The sequence below is a fragment of the Coffea arabica genome, chromosome 8c (genome assembly GCF_036785885.1).
Source record: "Coffea arabica cultivar ET-39 chromosome 8c, Coffea Arabica ET-39 HiFi, whole genome shotgun sequence".
Taxonomy (NCBI): domain Eukaryota; kingdom Viridiplantae; phylum Streptophyta; class Magnoliopsida; order Gentianales; family Rubiaceae; genus Coffea; species Coffea arabica.
This window is the reverse complement of record NC_092325.1, coordinates 7,208,903-7,223,515: the sequence shown is the minus strand read 5'-3', so window position 1 is coordinate 7,223,515 and position 14,613 is coordinate 7,208,903. Positions and strand designations below refer to the sequence as shown.

At 36.1% G+C, this 14,613-nt stretch overlaps 1 protein-coding gene across 1 annotated transcript; it reads left to right on the top strand.

Annotated features, from left to right (window-relative positions):
- The first annotated feature begins 996 nt into the window (after positions 1-996).
- LOC113706750 (WAT1-related protein At4g19185) lies at positions 997-13,820 on the top strand. The gene is made up of 7 exons (XM_027228725.2): positions 997-1,478; positions 2,889-2,951; positions 3,047-3,163; positions 3,293-3,578; positions 4,489-4,644; positions 12,906-13,057; positions 13,219-13,820. Exons 1-7 carry the CDS (start codon positions 1,240-1,242, stop codon positions 13,397-13,399), a joined length of 1,194 nt encoding a protein of 397 aa, XP_027084526.1. The 5' UTR covers positions 997-1,239; the 3' UTR covers positions 13,400-13,820.
- The last annotated feature ends 793 nt before the right edge of the window (positions 13,821-14,613 follow it).

Below are 14,613 nucleotides of genomic sequence, written 5' to 3'. Positions count from 1 at the left end.
ATAAACAATTACTGTACACCTTCAAAACTCAGGACCATTGAAATACATTTCTCGTGAACTACTTCCTCTCATTGCCGTATCATCATAGCATATCATGTTACTATATGACAAAACATTCTCCTGATTCTTATCCAACTTTTAGTTTCTCGGTCCTACCTAACTACGTGACGACTTGCACAGATTTAATTTCTATCTTCCTTGCCAATTTTTCTTTTTCTTCAGCCAATTGGTCCATCTCCTCATTGCCTCATTCCCAATCTTCCTATTTTCAAGGTAAATTTTTAGAAACTGTTATCTTATCACATATTTTCATTATGATAGACTAATTCAAATCCTTGCATTTGAATTAGTGCTTTAAATCCTTCGACTCAACAAAAATAAATTAAAATGAAACAAGGCATCAAAGTATTTCTCAACTCTTTTTTTGTGTTTTATCTATGATTCATCATTATAAACTCGATGTATTCTCTAGCTCTCGATGCAGGTGAATAAGTAAATGATGTGATTAAATTTGGAGTAACCATTCCACTGTAATATTCTCTTACAAACTAAGATTAGGTGCATCATTTACTCCATACTTTCTCATGCAACAAGTCACTTGTGAAAGAAATTGACAGTACAATATACCTGCGTCACCTAATGATTATTTTTTTTAATGCAACAAACCAATCATATGAAAAAAAGATTCACTATATAATGGAAAATTTAGTTTGTAAATACTTGTAATAATGAGTAGGAAATATAAATTAAATCCACTGTAATTACTGCACCTAATATTTTCTCCAAAACCCCAAAATTTTCTCATCTTCTAATTGCCCCAATATGATCATCAACTTACATTACCTGTGTAATAAATCTGCAAATCACACGATTCATTGCACTTGAAAAAAGATACTCAGTGCCGCATTTTCTGTGCATTCTTTCCTTTGGCATAACGTGACACTTGTCTTCACTTGTAAGCATTTTGTGACCCGAAATGCTCCCTATGCCTCACCTTCAAACCCCACAACACATCTTGAAAACAACGTTAACAAACTGTACACGCAGTACACACACAAAGAGACAACAATCCCACCTTCCACAAATCCTCTGTTTTGCTGACTTAAAACTCCAATCCAAGGACCACCCATCTTCTCATTTGCTACCACCTATCATCCCTTTTCTCAAAATTTCCGATTAATCAGTGGATAATTCTTTTTCATGTGTTAACGGTAGAGGGAAGAGCGGAGGAGGGTTTATATGGTGTTGAAGATGGCAGCAGTATTACCAGGAGTTAGTGCTGGTCCTATTAATAACGCTAACAACAATGAAGCTTGGAGAGCCCATCTGGCATTGGCTTTGGTTCAGGTCTTCAATGGAGGGTACCATGTGATTACTAAAGTAGCTCTTAATGTGGGAGTCAATCAGATCGTTTTCTGTGTGTTTAGAGACCTTCTTGGTCTCTGTATACTCGCCCCAGTCGCCTATGTTCGTGAAAAGTCAGTCCCTTTTTCCTGTATTTTCAATTGTTTGCTTTTGCTTTCTGTTTCTTGAAATTATGCGAGATGTAATTTATTTTTCTACTGGTTTATATTTGGATTGGAGGTATATGATTTAGGGAGGAGAAAATTCTTGGATGATTAGTATAAAGATAGGTGTAAAGAGAGGCTTTTTTGTAGTCAAGGATAGATATTTATAGATTTAACAGAGACATATATAAAAGAACTTGGGAGTGTCGAAAACTAGGTATGGAATTCTATGGACGGATCGACAACATGAACATGCATAAGGACATATAAGACAAACAGTATCTGGAAATGTTTAGATAAAATACGGTGGATTGGTAGATAAGACGTGGATTTGAGGAATTATTAGAAGAGGTGAGATATAAAACGGCTACAGATAACTAATAAAGATGCGGTTGGAAAACCTTATGGTGAAGGATCATGATAAATAGTTATATTCGGTCAAGTGCGATTTTTATTGTCGGTTAAAATAGATCAGTAGGGTGAAACATAAGCTCTCTGATTGCTGAGAATGTCAGTTCATGTGAAGATTGATAACTTCATATCATTACTAATGGGCAAACTTAAAAGGTTGTTCCCTGTCAACTCAAGGACTTGAAGAGGATGATTTTGGAAGGAAATAACAAGAACTTGTTTATGAATGGAAGTCTACGTTTTTAAAGAGGGTTGGGGGCAAAAGAAAGCTATTATGCAGTGAGAGCAAATAAAATTCCAACAAAAGAGAGGGAAAAAAAATTTCTTTTCTGTAGTCTTTCTGTTGTATGTCCCTGTTGAGTGTCTTGTAACAATGAACTCTTCAGATTGTATGGACATAAGCATGAGCATCTTAATTAGAAAGATTGGTTGTCTGTTTTCAGCTATGTTTAGATATTGATCCTTCAGTGTTAGTTGTCAGAACTGGTGAGAGTTGTCAAGAAAATCTATTAAAAGACCTTTGACATATTCTTTTTGTAGTTCAGAAATTTAGTTTAATTATATGGTTATGCTATTGTTTCTGAGCTGAATTGCTTAACATGTCCTCTAGTCCCTTGTTTGTATAGCTTCTGAGACCTGGAGTTCAAGAGTTATACGGAAGTGTCTTCAACTGAGATATGAGGTTTTATTTATATGCTCTCTAGTGGATTTTTTCTATATTGGTTATTGCACTTGTTGTTTCGGTGAAAACCTGAAGGCATGCACTACTGTTTCATTAGTTTGGCTGGCATATTATGCAGTATTGACAGAAAAAGAGCTTTAATTCTCTTTTTAATTAGTTGTGCACTTCCAAGTTTTGATTTTATTCATCGTGGTGCATTATTCTCTCCAAACAATGGTTCTTTTTATTTGTAACTTGTTACAGTGCTGTGTCATGAGATTGATTTTCCATTGGTAATTTAATTGCAGAAGAGTTAGACCTCCTTTGAACAAACGTTTACTACTGTCATTCTTTTTCCTTGGATTAACCGGGTAAGTTTAATGTTTTGACCTTGTTTTTTTTTTTTCATTTCTTGGTCCCTATAGGCAAATGTGGCCAATGTTTAATAGTCTTTCAATTTTTACAGGATTTTTGGGAATCAACTTTTGTTTCTTATTGGCCTTGGATACACTAATCCAACATATGCAGCAGCTATCCAGCCTGCTATTCCAGTCTTCACATTTATATTAGCTGTCATGATGGGGTCCGTCTTGTCTATTCACAATCTGATCTTAATGTTTTGTGTGTACTTGTGTCTGTGTTGATGCAAGATCTATTCCCTTGTTTATACTAGTTTCTGTATCTTTGTCTCATCTTCATGTTGTTTGTGCAGTACAGAAACGGTGAATTTGCTTAGAACTGAAGGTCAAGCTAAGGTTGGTGGCACTATTGTTTGTGTTTCTGGTGCCATTGTAATGGCTATGTTCCGTGGCCCTGTTGTTTTTGGATCTAAGGAATCAGAGTTTACAGTACAAAATGAAATTAGTGCCAAAGGCCAACCAGAGCCTGTTGGTTGGCTGATGTCCAGTTTTTTGGACTATGGGATTGACCACTGGCATTTGGGTGTTCTGTGCTTGATTGGAAATTGTATGTGCATGGCAGCTTTCCTGGCCATTCAGGTACTTGATTATTATCTCTTTTTGAGACAATGGTTTTGAATTTACTTGTTCTTGACATTTAAAGGATACTTTTTTAGTTTTTTTTTTGGGGGGGGGGGTGTGTGGATAAATTAGCATGGTTCAGGACATGTCTACAAAAATGGACACTGTCCAAAGAATATCCTTCTGCCTTTTGTAGGGCTGATACTGACCTGTAGTGGAAAATGACTTGGTTCTTGGTTCATATTCACCAAACGGTTGAAAATAAATCCAGAAGCCTAGAAAAGGAAATTTGAAATATAAGAAACTACAATGGTTTAGATAGTGCTAGTGTAGGTAATTTGTGCATAACCTATTGCAGGTGAATGGAGATGTGCTAAAGCAGTCTAAACTACAGGACTACATTCCTGTTTTACAAGAATTGCTACTGATAATTAGTCTTTCAGTTTATACACGCATGCATTTGGGATGGAGTCTATAACAGAAATACTTTGGCGAGATTTAGGGTTCACTTGGGAATATATTCTTGTGGTTTTCTTTGGGTAAGTTATCTTATGTATAGTTTAATCTGAACTTTTGAACAAGTTTGCATGTTTTCATTGGGCCCAAATGCAGATTTCTGCACTAAGAGAAGTGAGAAAGTTAGGAAAAGTAGCATGTGGTGCCACTTCTGTAAGTTGCTTGACCATCAGAAGTAAATTGGTGCAATATGAGAGACTATGGAAGGATATCTAGTAGGCAAGTTGGCCTTGTATGTGATAGAATGATTTGCTTTGAGGCCTAAATCTCATCACCTTACTATTTGGTAGGATTCTATGTAATACTTAAGCATTTTCCCATCAAGCCTGATAAATTTCTGAAATCTTGAACTATCTGACTGCGCTTCTTGTTTTTCTTTCTCATTTGGAAAACCTTTTCGGATACTTTGCAGGCTCCAGTTTTGGCAAGATATCCTGCAAGCATTTCAGTTACGGCATTTTCCTATGCATTTGGTGCTTTATTCATGGTTGTAACAGCATTCTTTACAACAAGTGAATCAACGGATTGGCATTTGACGCAGTCTGAGATTTTTGCAGTATGCTATGCAGTAAGTTTCTTTTCATAATATTTATTTTATCTATTATTCTGAGGAATGTTGATGGTCATAGGTTGTCATAACATTTTGGATGAACCAATAATTGAGAACAGGTATTTTAGGAGGAAAATATCTAGTCATCATATTATGAGTGACCAACTAGTATTTATAGGAGTGCAAACCTAACAAACTATTTACAAGAATACCCTTACTAATTTATTATCTACAAGAATACTTATATTCTCTTAACACTCCCCCTCAAGTTGAAGCATATATATCATAAGCATCCAACTTGTTACAAATGTATTTTACCCTAGAACCCCCTAAACTCTTGGTAAACAAATCAGCCAGTTGATCTACAGACGGTACATGAGATGTCTTGATGACTCCATCAAGCAATTTTTCTCGAATGAAATGACAATCAACTTTAATATATTTTGTCCTTTCATAAAACACTGGATTACACGCAATATAAACAGCCGCCTGATTATCACACACTAAATTCATAGGCTGTTTATGCTCAAACCCAAGTTCAAGTAACATGCTCTTCAACCAAACCAACTCACACACAGTGTGAGCCATAGCGCGGTATTCAAATTCTGCACTTGATCTGGAGACAACTGTTTGCTTCTTACTCTTCCATGACACTAAATTACCATCAACAAACACATAATATCCTGTGTTCGATCTTCGATTTGAAGTAGAACCAGCCCAATCTGCATTACTGTATCCTTCAATATTAGTGTGTCCATGATTTTGATATAGCAACCCTTTTCTAGGAGCACTCTTAAGATACCTAAAAATCCGTATAACCACATCCCAATGACTAGTATGAGGGGTCTCAAGAAATTGACTCACGACACTCACTGTAAACAAATGTCAGGTCTCGTTACAGTGAGAATTTAATTTGCCCACAAGTATTCGATATTGTCTAGGATCATCTAGTAATACACCTTGATCTCCTACTAATTTTACATTAGGATCCATAGGAGTATCCACAGGTCGGCAACCTAACATTCCAACTTCACTCAGCATATCAAGTACATATTTTCTTGGACATACATAAATCCCATCTTTAGATCAAGCTACCTCAATACCCAGAAAATACTGTAAATGACCTAAATCCTTTGTCTGAAAGTTTGCCTGCAGATTGGATTTAAGTTTCTGGATCCCCACAACATTAGCACCTGTAATCACAACATCATCCACATAAACAACTAATAAAATCTTACCAGCATTAGAATGCCGATAAAATACAGAATGATCTATTCCACATCTTGTTAGACCGAGTTCCATGACAACAATACTAAACCGGCCAAACGAAACCCAGGAGATTGTTTCAATCCATATAAGGATTTTTTCAGATGACAAACCAACAGCGAATTCTCCCCTTGAACAGCAAAATCAGGAGGTTGTTCCATATATTCCTCTTCTTCCAAATCTCCATGTAGAAATGTATTTTTCACATCTAACTGATGCAATAGCCAATTATAAGTTGCTGCCAAAGAGATAAGAAGACAAACCGAGGTAATCTTTCCAACAGAAGAAAATGTTTCTAAGTAGTCTATTCCATACACCTGAGTAAATCCTTTAGCTACCAGACGAGCTTTCAATCAATTAATAGAACCATGAGGTTGCACTTTTATAGTGTACACCCATTTACAGCCAATAACAGGCTTATCAGAGGGAAGAGGGACAAGATCCCAAATACCATTTTGTTCCAAAGCAGACATCTCTTCTTGCATAGTTAATCTCCAACCAGGATGATTAAGAGCATGAGTAATAGACTTAGGAATGGAGACAGAATCAAGTGAAGCAACAAAAGAAGAATATGACATAGAGAGACGAGAATAAGAAACAAAATTAGAAATAGGATGAGAAGTACAATGTCGCTTACCTTTGCGTAAAATAATAAGAAGATCTAACTCAGAGGAGGGCGTCATACCTGGATTTGAAGATTGAGAATTAATTGGTGAAATGCGTGGCATATCAGGAGCTTTCTCAACCATGGAACGATGAGAATAAATTTGATGATTAGGACGAGATAATCGAGATATGGAATCTGGTGGATTAGATAACTCAGGTAATAAAGAGGAAGGGACTAGTAAAATAGGAGAGAAAAAAGAGGGACACTGGTCAAACTCACAAGGCATATCATGTTTCATAAAATATGGAGTAGATTCAAAGAAAGTAACATCAACACAAGTAAAAAATCGATTTAAAATTGGACTGTAACATCTATACCCTTTTTGAGCTCGTGCGTATCCTAAGAAAATACACTTAATAGCATGAGAATATAATTTATCCACCCCGGAAGCAAGCTGATGAACAAAACACACATCCAAAAATACGAGGAGGTAATTTAAACACAAGTTTATAAGGAAAAAGAGTGGAGTGAGGTAATTGGTCTCCAAGAATATTAGATGGCATGCGATTAATTAAATAACATGCAGTTAGAATTGCATCACTCCAAAATTGTTTGGGCACATTCATGTGCAACAAAAGTGTTCGAGCAACCTCGATTAATTGTCCAATTTTTCTTTCAGCAATTTCATTTTGTTGTGGAGTGTGAGGACAAGAGGACTGATGAATAATATCGGACTTAGTCATAAAGGTATTAAAAGGAGTGAAAAAATATTCTTTCACATTATCAATGCGAAGTATACGTACAAGCACATCAAATTGATTCTTTATTTTTGTAACAAATGCATAAAAAATGGAACATAGTTCTGAACAATCTTTCATTAAATAAAGCCATGTAACTCTGGAAAAATCATCAACAAAGATTACAAAATATTTAAAAGCTAATTTTGAAGTGACTCGACTAGGACCCCAAACATCAGAATGAACTAACAAAAAGGGTTCAGAAACCTGTTTATTGAATCTAGGAGCAAAAAAAACACGATGATGCTTTTCTAACTGACAAGACTCACATTTTAATGAGACAACTGACTCAAGTAGGAACCAACTTTTTTAAATTTTGTAAAGACGGATAACCCAAACGACAGTGAATTTCAAGAGGAGAAACAGTAGCAGGACATGCAATCGGACCATTGGAGTTGAGAAAATAAAGACCATTATGCTCTTGCCCTTTACCAATTGTCCTCTTTGTCTTCAAATCCTGAATGACAACAAAATCAGGAGAAAAAGTAACTGAATACTGTAGAGATTTAGTGAACTTACTAACAAACATTAGATTAAAGGGCAAATTGGGTACGTAAAGAACAGAAGATAGCGGAAGAGATGGGTTAATTTCTACAGTGCCTAGTCGATTAACTTTAGTGGTAGATCCATCAACTAAAGTAACATGAGAAAAGGAAGTAGACTCTTGAAAATTAGAAAAATTTTTAGAGGTACCTGACATATGATCAGTAGCCCCGGAGTCAATAATTCATGAGTCATTACTTTTTTGTGCTAAAGAAGCAGAGGGAAGAGATGCGTGATTTATAGTTTGATACTGTAGGAATTTAACATAATTTTCCTCGGATATAGTAAAAGTCTTCTGGGATCCATGTGCTGTAAAACTTGATTCAACTTGGTCAGTGGTAACCGCATTAGCAAAATTTTCAACCATAGCGAATAGCACTTCAAACAAAAAGGCAGTCAAAATTTGCGATGAATAGTATGTGTGAACAGTACTTTTGAACAGTTGCATGAACAGTATGCGTGAACAGTTGATGAACAATATCGCGTGACGCGATGACCAATATTACGTGAACAAGACTTTTGCTAGATGTTTAACCCTAACCCTAGGACTTTTGCTCTGATACCATGAGAACAGGTAGTTTAGGAGGAAAACATCTAGTCACCGTATTATGAGTGACCAACTAGTATTTATAGGAGTACAAATCTAACAAACTATTTACAAGAATATCTTTACTAATTTATTATCTACAAGAATACTTATATTCTCTTAACAATAATAATTCAGAATCTTCCATAGGCTCCTATTCAAGTATACTCAGAGAATGCTTAATCACTATCCTTTTGTTACTTGTTGTATAAAAAACGTAATTGTCAACATAATTAATAGGCTAATCTGTGCAATTGGATGATAAGCTTGGTTGCGGTTTACCTACATTGGCACGTGTGGGACAGTCTCTGTGTGCGTATGCAATTTTTCTTTTTGTGTTTATTTTTGTTTTTCATTTTTGCTTTTGTCTTTGTCTTTGCTTTTGTTTTGTGTTTGTGTGTGTGTGTTTTATTTTTCTTTTATGGGAGGCAGATGATAGCTACAAGTTGCAACCAAAGGATCAAGGAGATTGTAATGCAACAAATTTTAGGCATTTCAGCTTCTCTATCAATGTCACTGAGGGTGTTCATTTTTTGCCTTGAATGGAGGGCGGCTTTAGAATGATACTTATTTTAAAGCTCTGCTTGTGCCTACTGCGCCAAGTAAAAGATCCTCAAAATGAGATTAAATGCTTTCTCCATAACAGGTTTTTCAAAACCTGTGCAAGTGGTGAGACAGACCGGCAATAATATTTTAAGATGTAGACATGGGATGCCACCCTTTTTAACAAATTTGATTACTACCGTGCTGTTTGGGTAAATTGTTAGGAGCAGGTAATAGAATATTTGGGAGATTGGGTGGGGTATGGGGTTCTAATGTGATTGCACAAAGTTACATCCTAGGGATTTTTTTTTTCTTGTTTTGCCAAAAAGAGTGTTTCGATTTAGGCTTGAGGATCCTATTTTGTGTATTTCCTGAAGCTCAAGTTATAGGGTTCCTGGTGTCACGGGCCAACTGTCGTAGCTTCACCAACTTGTGCGGAACTAGCATTTTTTCAGCCTTTCTAGCTCAAAGATCACTAGTTCAGCCTTAACCCCTTGTGTGCCCAAGTAGTGTGGGTTGTACGGAAGCGATAGAAAACGTTAAGTAAAGTTGAGACTACGAAAGGAAAGCTAAAGAGAAAGGCTTTTGCTCAAAAGAGCTTGCTACTTCTTGATTGCTTGAATGGTTCACTAATTCAATGGTTACAAATGTGGAGGTCTTGCTCTATTTATAGGCAAGCTTCAAGATTCAAGATTGCTTTAAACTCTTATACTTCTAAGCTACACAAGCTTGCTCCCTAGAACGTTCCGCTATCCTCTTGAATGTTCCCTGGCTCTTTACTACGCAAGTGAGAACCTCTAGAACGTTCCGCACCATCCTAGTCCTTAAGTTTCTTATGTACAAAGCTTCTAGGCTCTACTACTATGTGTAGAGCATTCCAGAGGTTATTTACAAGACTCTAAACACTTCTACAAACATATTAAGGCCCCAAAAGAAGTTCCACATCTTGGTTGTAGCCTCCATGGCTTTCCTCTTATGCATTGCATCAGGTAGTGCCTCTACTTCTGGTCCTAATTTTTCACAGCATAATCCTTAGGATAGTGCATGTCTTGGCTGGTCAAGTGCACGGACTCGTGCGAACCGTGTCACTAGGATATTTCTTTCTAGGAGTTTTCATTAGCTAGGTACTCTAGTGCTCTTTGCCCCAGAGATGGGTCCGCACTTCATATTATCTGTGTAGAATACAAAGATACTGTACCAATAGGAAATTGGTTTTCGGATTTAAAGTAGAATGCAGTAAAAATGCAACAATAAAGTCTGAAGAAATGTAATTTGGATCTGTGATCAGACATATTAGGTGAGGGATTCTAGTAGGCATCACATATGCTGTAACTTTGAAAGTTACAGGCATATATGAAACTCCGTCAACCACAATCATTGCTTGTATTGCTTGAGATTTTAATTGTTCGCGGGAGTGTCTGAAAATCAAGGGTGGAAATACCTAAAATATAGGGATAAGGAGACAGGGTAACGATAGACTTGGAAAAATTTGTGGACAAGAGTGGTCTGCAAATTCCAACGTTGCAGTATCTGTAACATTCCCATTTTTCTTAGAAATATAATAAGTGAGTCCAGGGAGGATGTATGGAACTTCTAGCTTGAAGTACAATGATGAAAGAAGAGTTAAATAGCTGCAGAGTTGAAAAAGAAAATATATGATTAGAAACCAAAGTGGCAGAGGAGGAAGTATTTTCCTGGTGCAGCGGGTAACAATTTGTAGGTCGGTTGCATCTAATCACTAACTATGCCTGCCTGATGCTTCTTTCTGATTCATAAAACTCTACTTATTATTGGTTACTTTACATTTTATTTGAGTGTGGATTACAGCCTTCTGTTCATCGAAACACTATGATTGGCTTTATGTTTCTCTGCTTGTGGCCATTAAATGTTGCTTGTTCTTTAACTCTTCCTTGGAACTTCTGGCTGTGGATTGATCTTGTTCTGATCTTAATAGTCTATTTATGGGTGATTTTGGGTATTCTCATGGTCTTCTGCTCTTGCACTTTCAAGGCTTACATTGGCACAAAAGGATTTAGAGAACTGAAAAGATCTGACTAAATATGATCTTTTCACTTCTACTGCTTACTTTAGATCCTGCCTTATTAATTGTGTTTGGTTAAAAACCCGTGTTTAGTAAACCTTTCATTTTCCAGTTCTCTTGATTTTCCGCCACAGAGAGGATGATATTACAGGCAAAAGGTGTTACACCCTGTAGTTTTGCAAAATGTACTATTTATGAATATTCCAGTAACTTGGTTATGCTTTTGAAATCTTGCTGATCCCAAAACATTAATTTTACATTTGACTTGATGACATTTCGTAATACATACTAGAAAGGATATAGGGAAGCTTTAATGCTCCTTTGAATTATAAAATTACTGTATTGACTTTATTTGAAAAGTAGTCCGGATATTAAGGGCCCAGAAAAAGAAAACCTTTAATTGAGAACAAGCCTTGTTCTCAGCACATCAAGAAGGTTTTATCACCTGTTCGATAAGCAGTCTAAAATGGACAAATATAAACACGATGTGAATGGTAGTATTAATGATTTCAGGGTTTAATTCTTACGAGGACCGTTTCTTTATCCTGTTCTTCTCTGCTTGCCCACGATGGTGATTGTCTTCTTTATTCTCTTACCAATTCTTCCTTTACTGTACCTCTTATCTTTCAGTTCCTTTTGTTCCATAACTACCCCTCCTCCCCCTCTCTCTCTTCCTCCATCTTACCAAATCTAAGTCCCAATCCTACCCTCAATTTCCACCCAGCCTGCTGCAGTATAACCACTGGTCTCCTCCAACTCTTCCATTGATAATCCCTTTCCCTATACCAAAGACCCTAACACCAATCACTCTTTCCCCTTTAACTTTATGAAATCCTTTTTAATTCTCTTGTTAGAATCTTTGTTGATGTTGGACATAACTTTGTTAGTTTGATTATTTGGGTATTCATATGCAAATTTAACGGTTATTATGTTGTTATTTTTTTTGGGCTTTGTGGGTCAGTATGTTGAAATTGGTGATACTGCTATCTTTTTTGGAGCTGGAATTAGGTTATTTTGACATTGGCAACATTCTTCTTTTTCTTTTTTTTTTTTTGTGCCTTTTAGTTTTGTGGATTTTGACCAATCTTAGAGTGGCTTGGAGACAGTCTTGTGGTGCTTGAAGATTGATAAAGATTGTTTTCTTTTTTGGTAGCTGATTCTGGAATTTGGAGTACTTATTGTTGTATTAGTAATAAAAAAAAATTATTTCAGGGAAATTAAATGGAAAAAATGGAAAAATAAATAACAAATTTTTTCTAACCAAGCACATTTAGTTTCACCAGTTTACGAAACAATCACTTTGTATCAAGCAAGTTATGATCTGTTTTAGTAAAAAATAGAACGTGTTTCGCTTCATGTAGAGCAAAAGAACATCAACCAAGGAACATAGACATATTACCCAGAACAGACGCTAAGAAATGTCCTGTAGCTCTGTGAGAAAATATGGTCATTTTCTTACCGACATTAACCACCTTTTACTCGGATATATTAGCGAGGTTTCATAGTTGAACTTTTGAATAGCAAAGTCCGCTTTTAGTAGGTTTTGACTTCACTAATTGATGCTGCCATATTTCATGAAGCACAGTTGTTAGATTCTAAATGTGAGTTAAATTTCTAGCCGCTTGGGGTTGGATATTTATTTTGTGCAGATGGTCTCTTAAGTTTGGATTGATTTTGGAGCTCGTCACTTTGAGCATATTGTGATGAACTCCACTTAGTAGAGCTGGATTGGATATGCTCTCTGTATTGATATGCCTACGCAGCTGAATGTCTGATGTGGATCTAATCTGAATCTTTGAATTGATTTGCAAATTTTGATCAATTGAGCTGTTTTTGATCTCACCTAATATTGAAAGATGTAAAATCCGTAATCCCTCCCGATTTTCTCTCCTACAGGGAGTTGTTGCATCTGCCATTAACTACGGACTGTTGACATGGTCCAATAAAGTTCTTGGTCCTTCTTTGGTTGCTCTCTACAATCCGCTTCAGCCAGCTGCATCAGCATTCCTGTCAAGAATTTTCCTTGGGAGTCCTATTTATTTGGGAAGGTTATGCTCTCAAAACCACTCTTTTCATTTGTCCTTCCATTTTAAACATCAAGCTCTTTTTTGATAACTAAAATTGAAATGAAAACCCTGATTTTATGTGATAGAACATAAGCAATGACTTTGTACTGACACTATTGTGCAATCTTTTAAAATGGAAGCAGCATTTTGGGAGGATTTTTGATTATAGCTGGGCTTTATGTGGTCACTTGGGCATCCTATAGAGAAAAACATGGAGCCACAGGCACAAGTCCTCACACTTCTCGATCAGAACCTCTCATTCCTTACCAGATAGGAAACATTTTCAGAGGGCCTTCCACCTCAATTCCAAAGATTGTGGATTGATCTACACAGGATATACAGAGCTGTCGTTTAGATTGTTCCGTAGCGTACCAGCGATATTATTCATCAAGCTTTACGAAAGTTCTCTTATACAAGTTCTTGATGTGGGAAGCCTTTGTTGCAGATTTTTATCTTCAATATCATCATAATCATGTCTGCTTTCGGTTATGAGGAGAGGCCCCTTAACAGGGAATTAACCTGGGGGATTGTAATGTCTTTTCACTTGGTCAATTTGTTTGCCTTGTTTGCAGAAGGTAATCATGTCATTTCAGCATTGCATCACCTAAATTAAGTTCACCAGAGAAATGTTAGGTTACTCCTAGTTCCAGCTTGTTGCTTGGAGGAGTTCAAGAGTAATAAGCTTGATAATAAGATCTACCTTTTGCATATATATCATCAGATAAGCCAACAGGTTAAGCTGTCATTTGACTGAGATTTTTTTCATTTTTATGGCAGCATATTAAGCTCATCTTTCTTGGAGAGAGAGAGAGAAAAAAAGAAAAGAAAAAAGAGGAGTAACCTAACATTAGCAACTCAGGTGATAAGCTAACAAGCTGATTTGTGGTTTATTATCTCTGTATTAAACAATGGTCAAAATGCCACAGTTGGTTAAACCTAGTTTGTAAATTCGTGCCAGCAATATTCGTTGACTTCAACGTTCAAGCTTTGGCATGGAATTGCAACAGGTTGTCTAAAAACATGTCAGGAATTCTACTTCACTGTATCCTGAAATTCTCCTGAAATATTGCATTATAAGCTATTTCAGATTTAAAAAGAACACCTATATATTGAAGTTGAAATTTGACCAAAAAAAAAAAAAGATTTAAAAAGAACAATTTAGACCTGAACTTTTCAGCTACGTTCCGTTAGTTTTAGAGGGACTTAAAAATCATTTCCTTACTTTTGCTTGGTGGACTTTTTAATATGTGTTATTGAAAAACTCTCCAGCTACTTTTTTATCTCACAATAAATTATAAAGAAAAGTGATCTTATAAACTTATCAAACAAATGCCTACCAATACAATCTAAACGGTAAAACATATAGCTCTGCACGTACTTCATGCACTTATGCACAAATCAGCCAATTAGATAAAGGATTAATTTTTATACGCTATCAGTGCATACGCTATCACCATTGGATATATGATACGTGTAAAATTTGAATTTGAAATTTGAAATTTGTTCATGTGTTATCCATCCAACCATGATAGTGTATA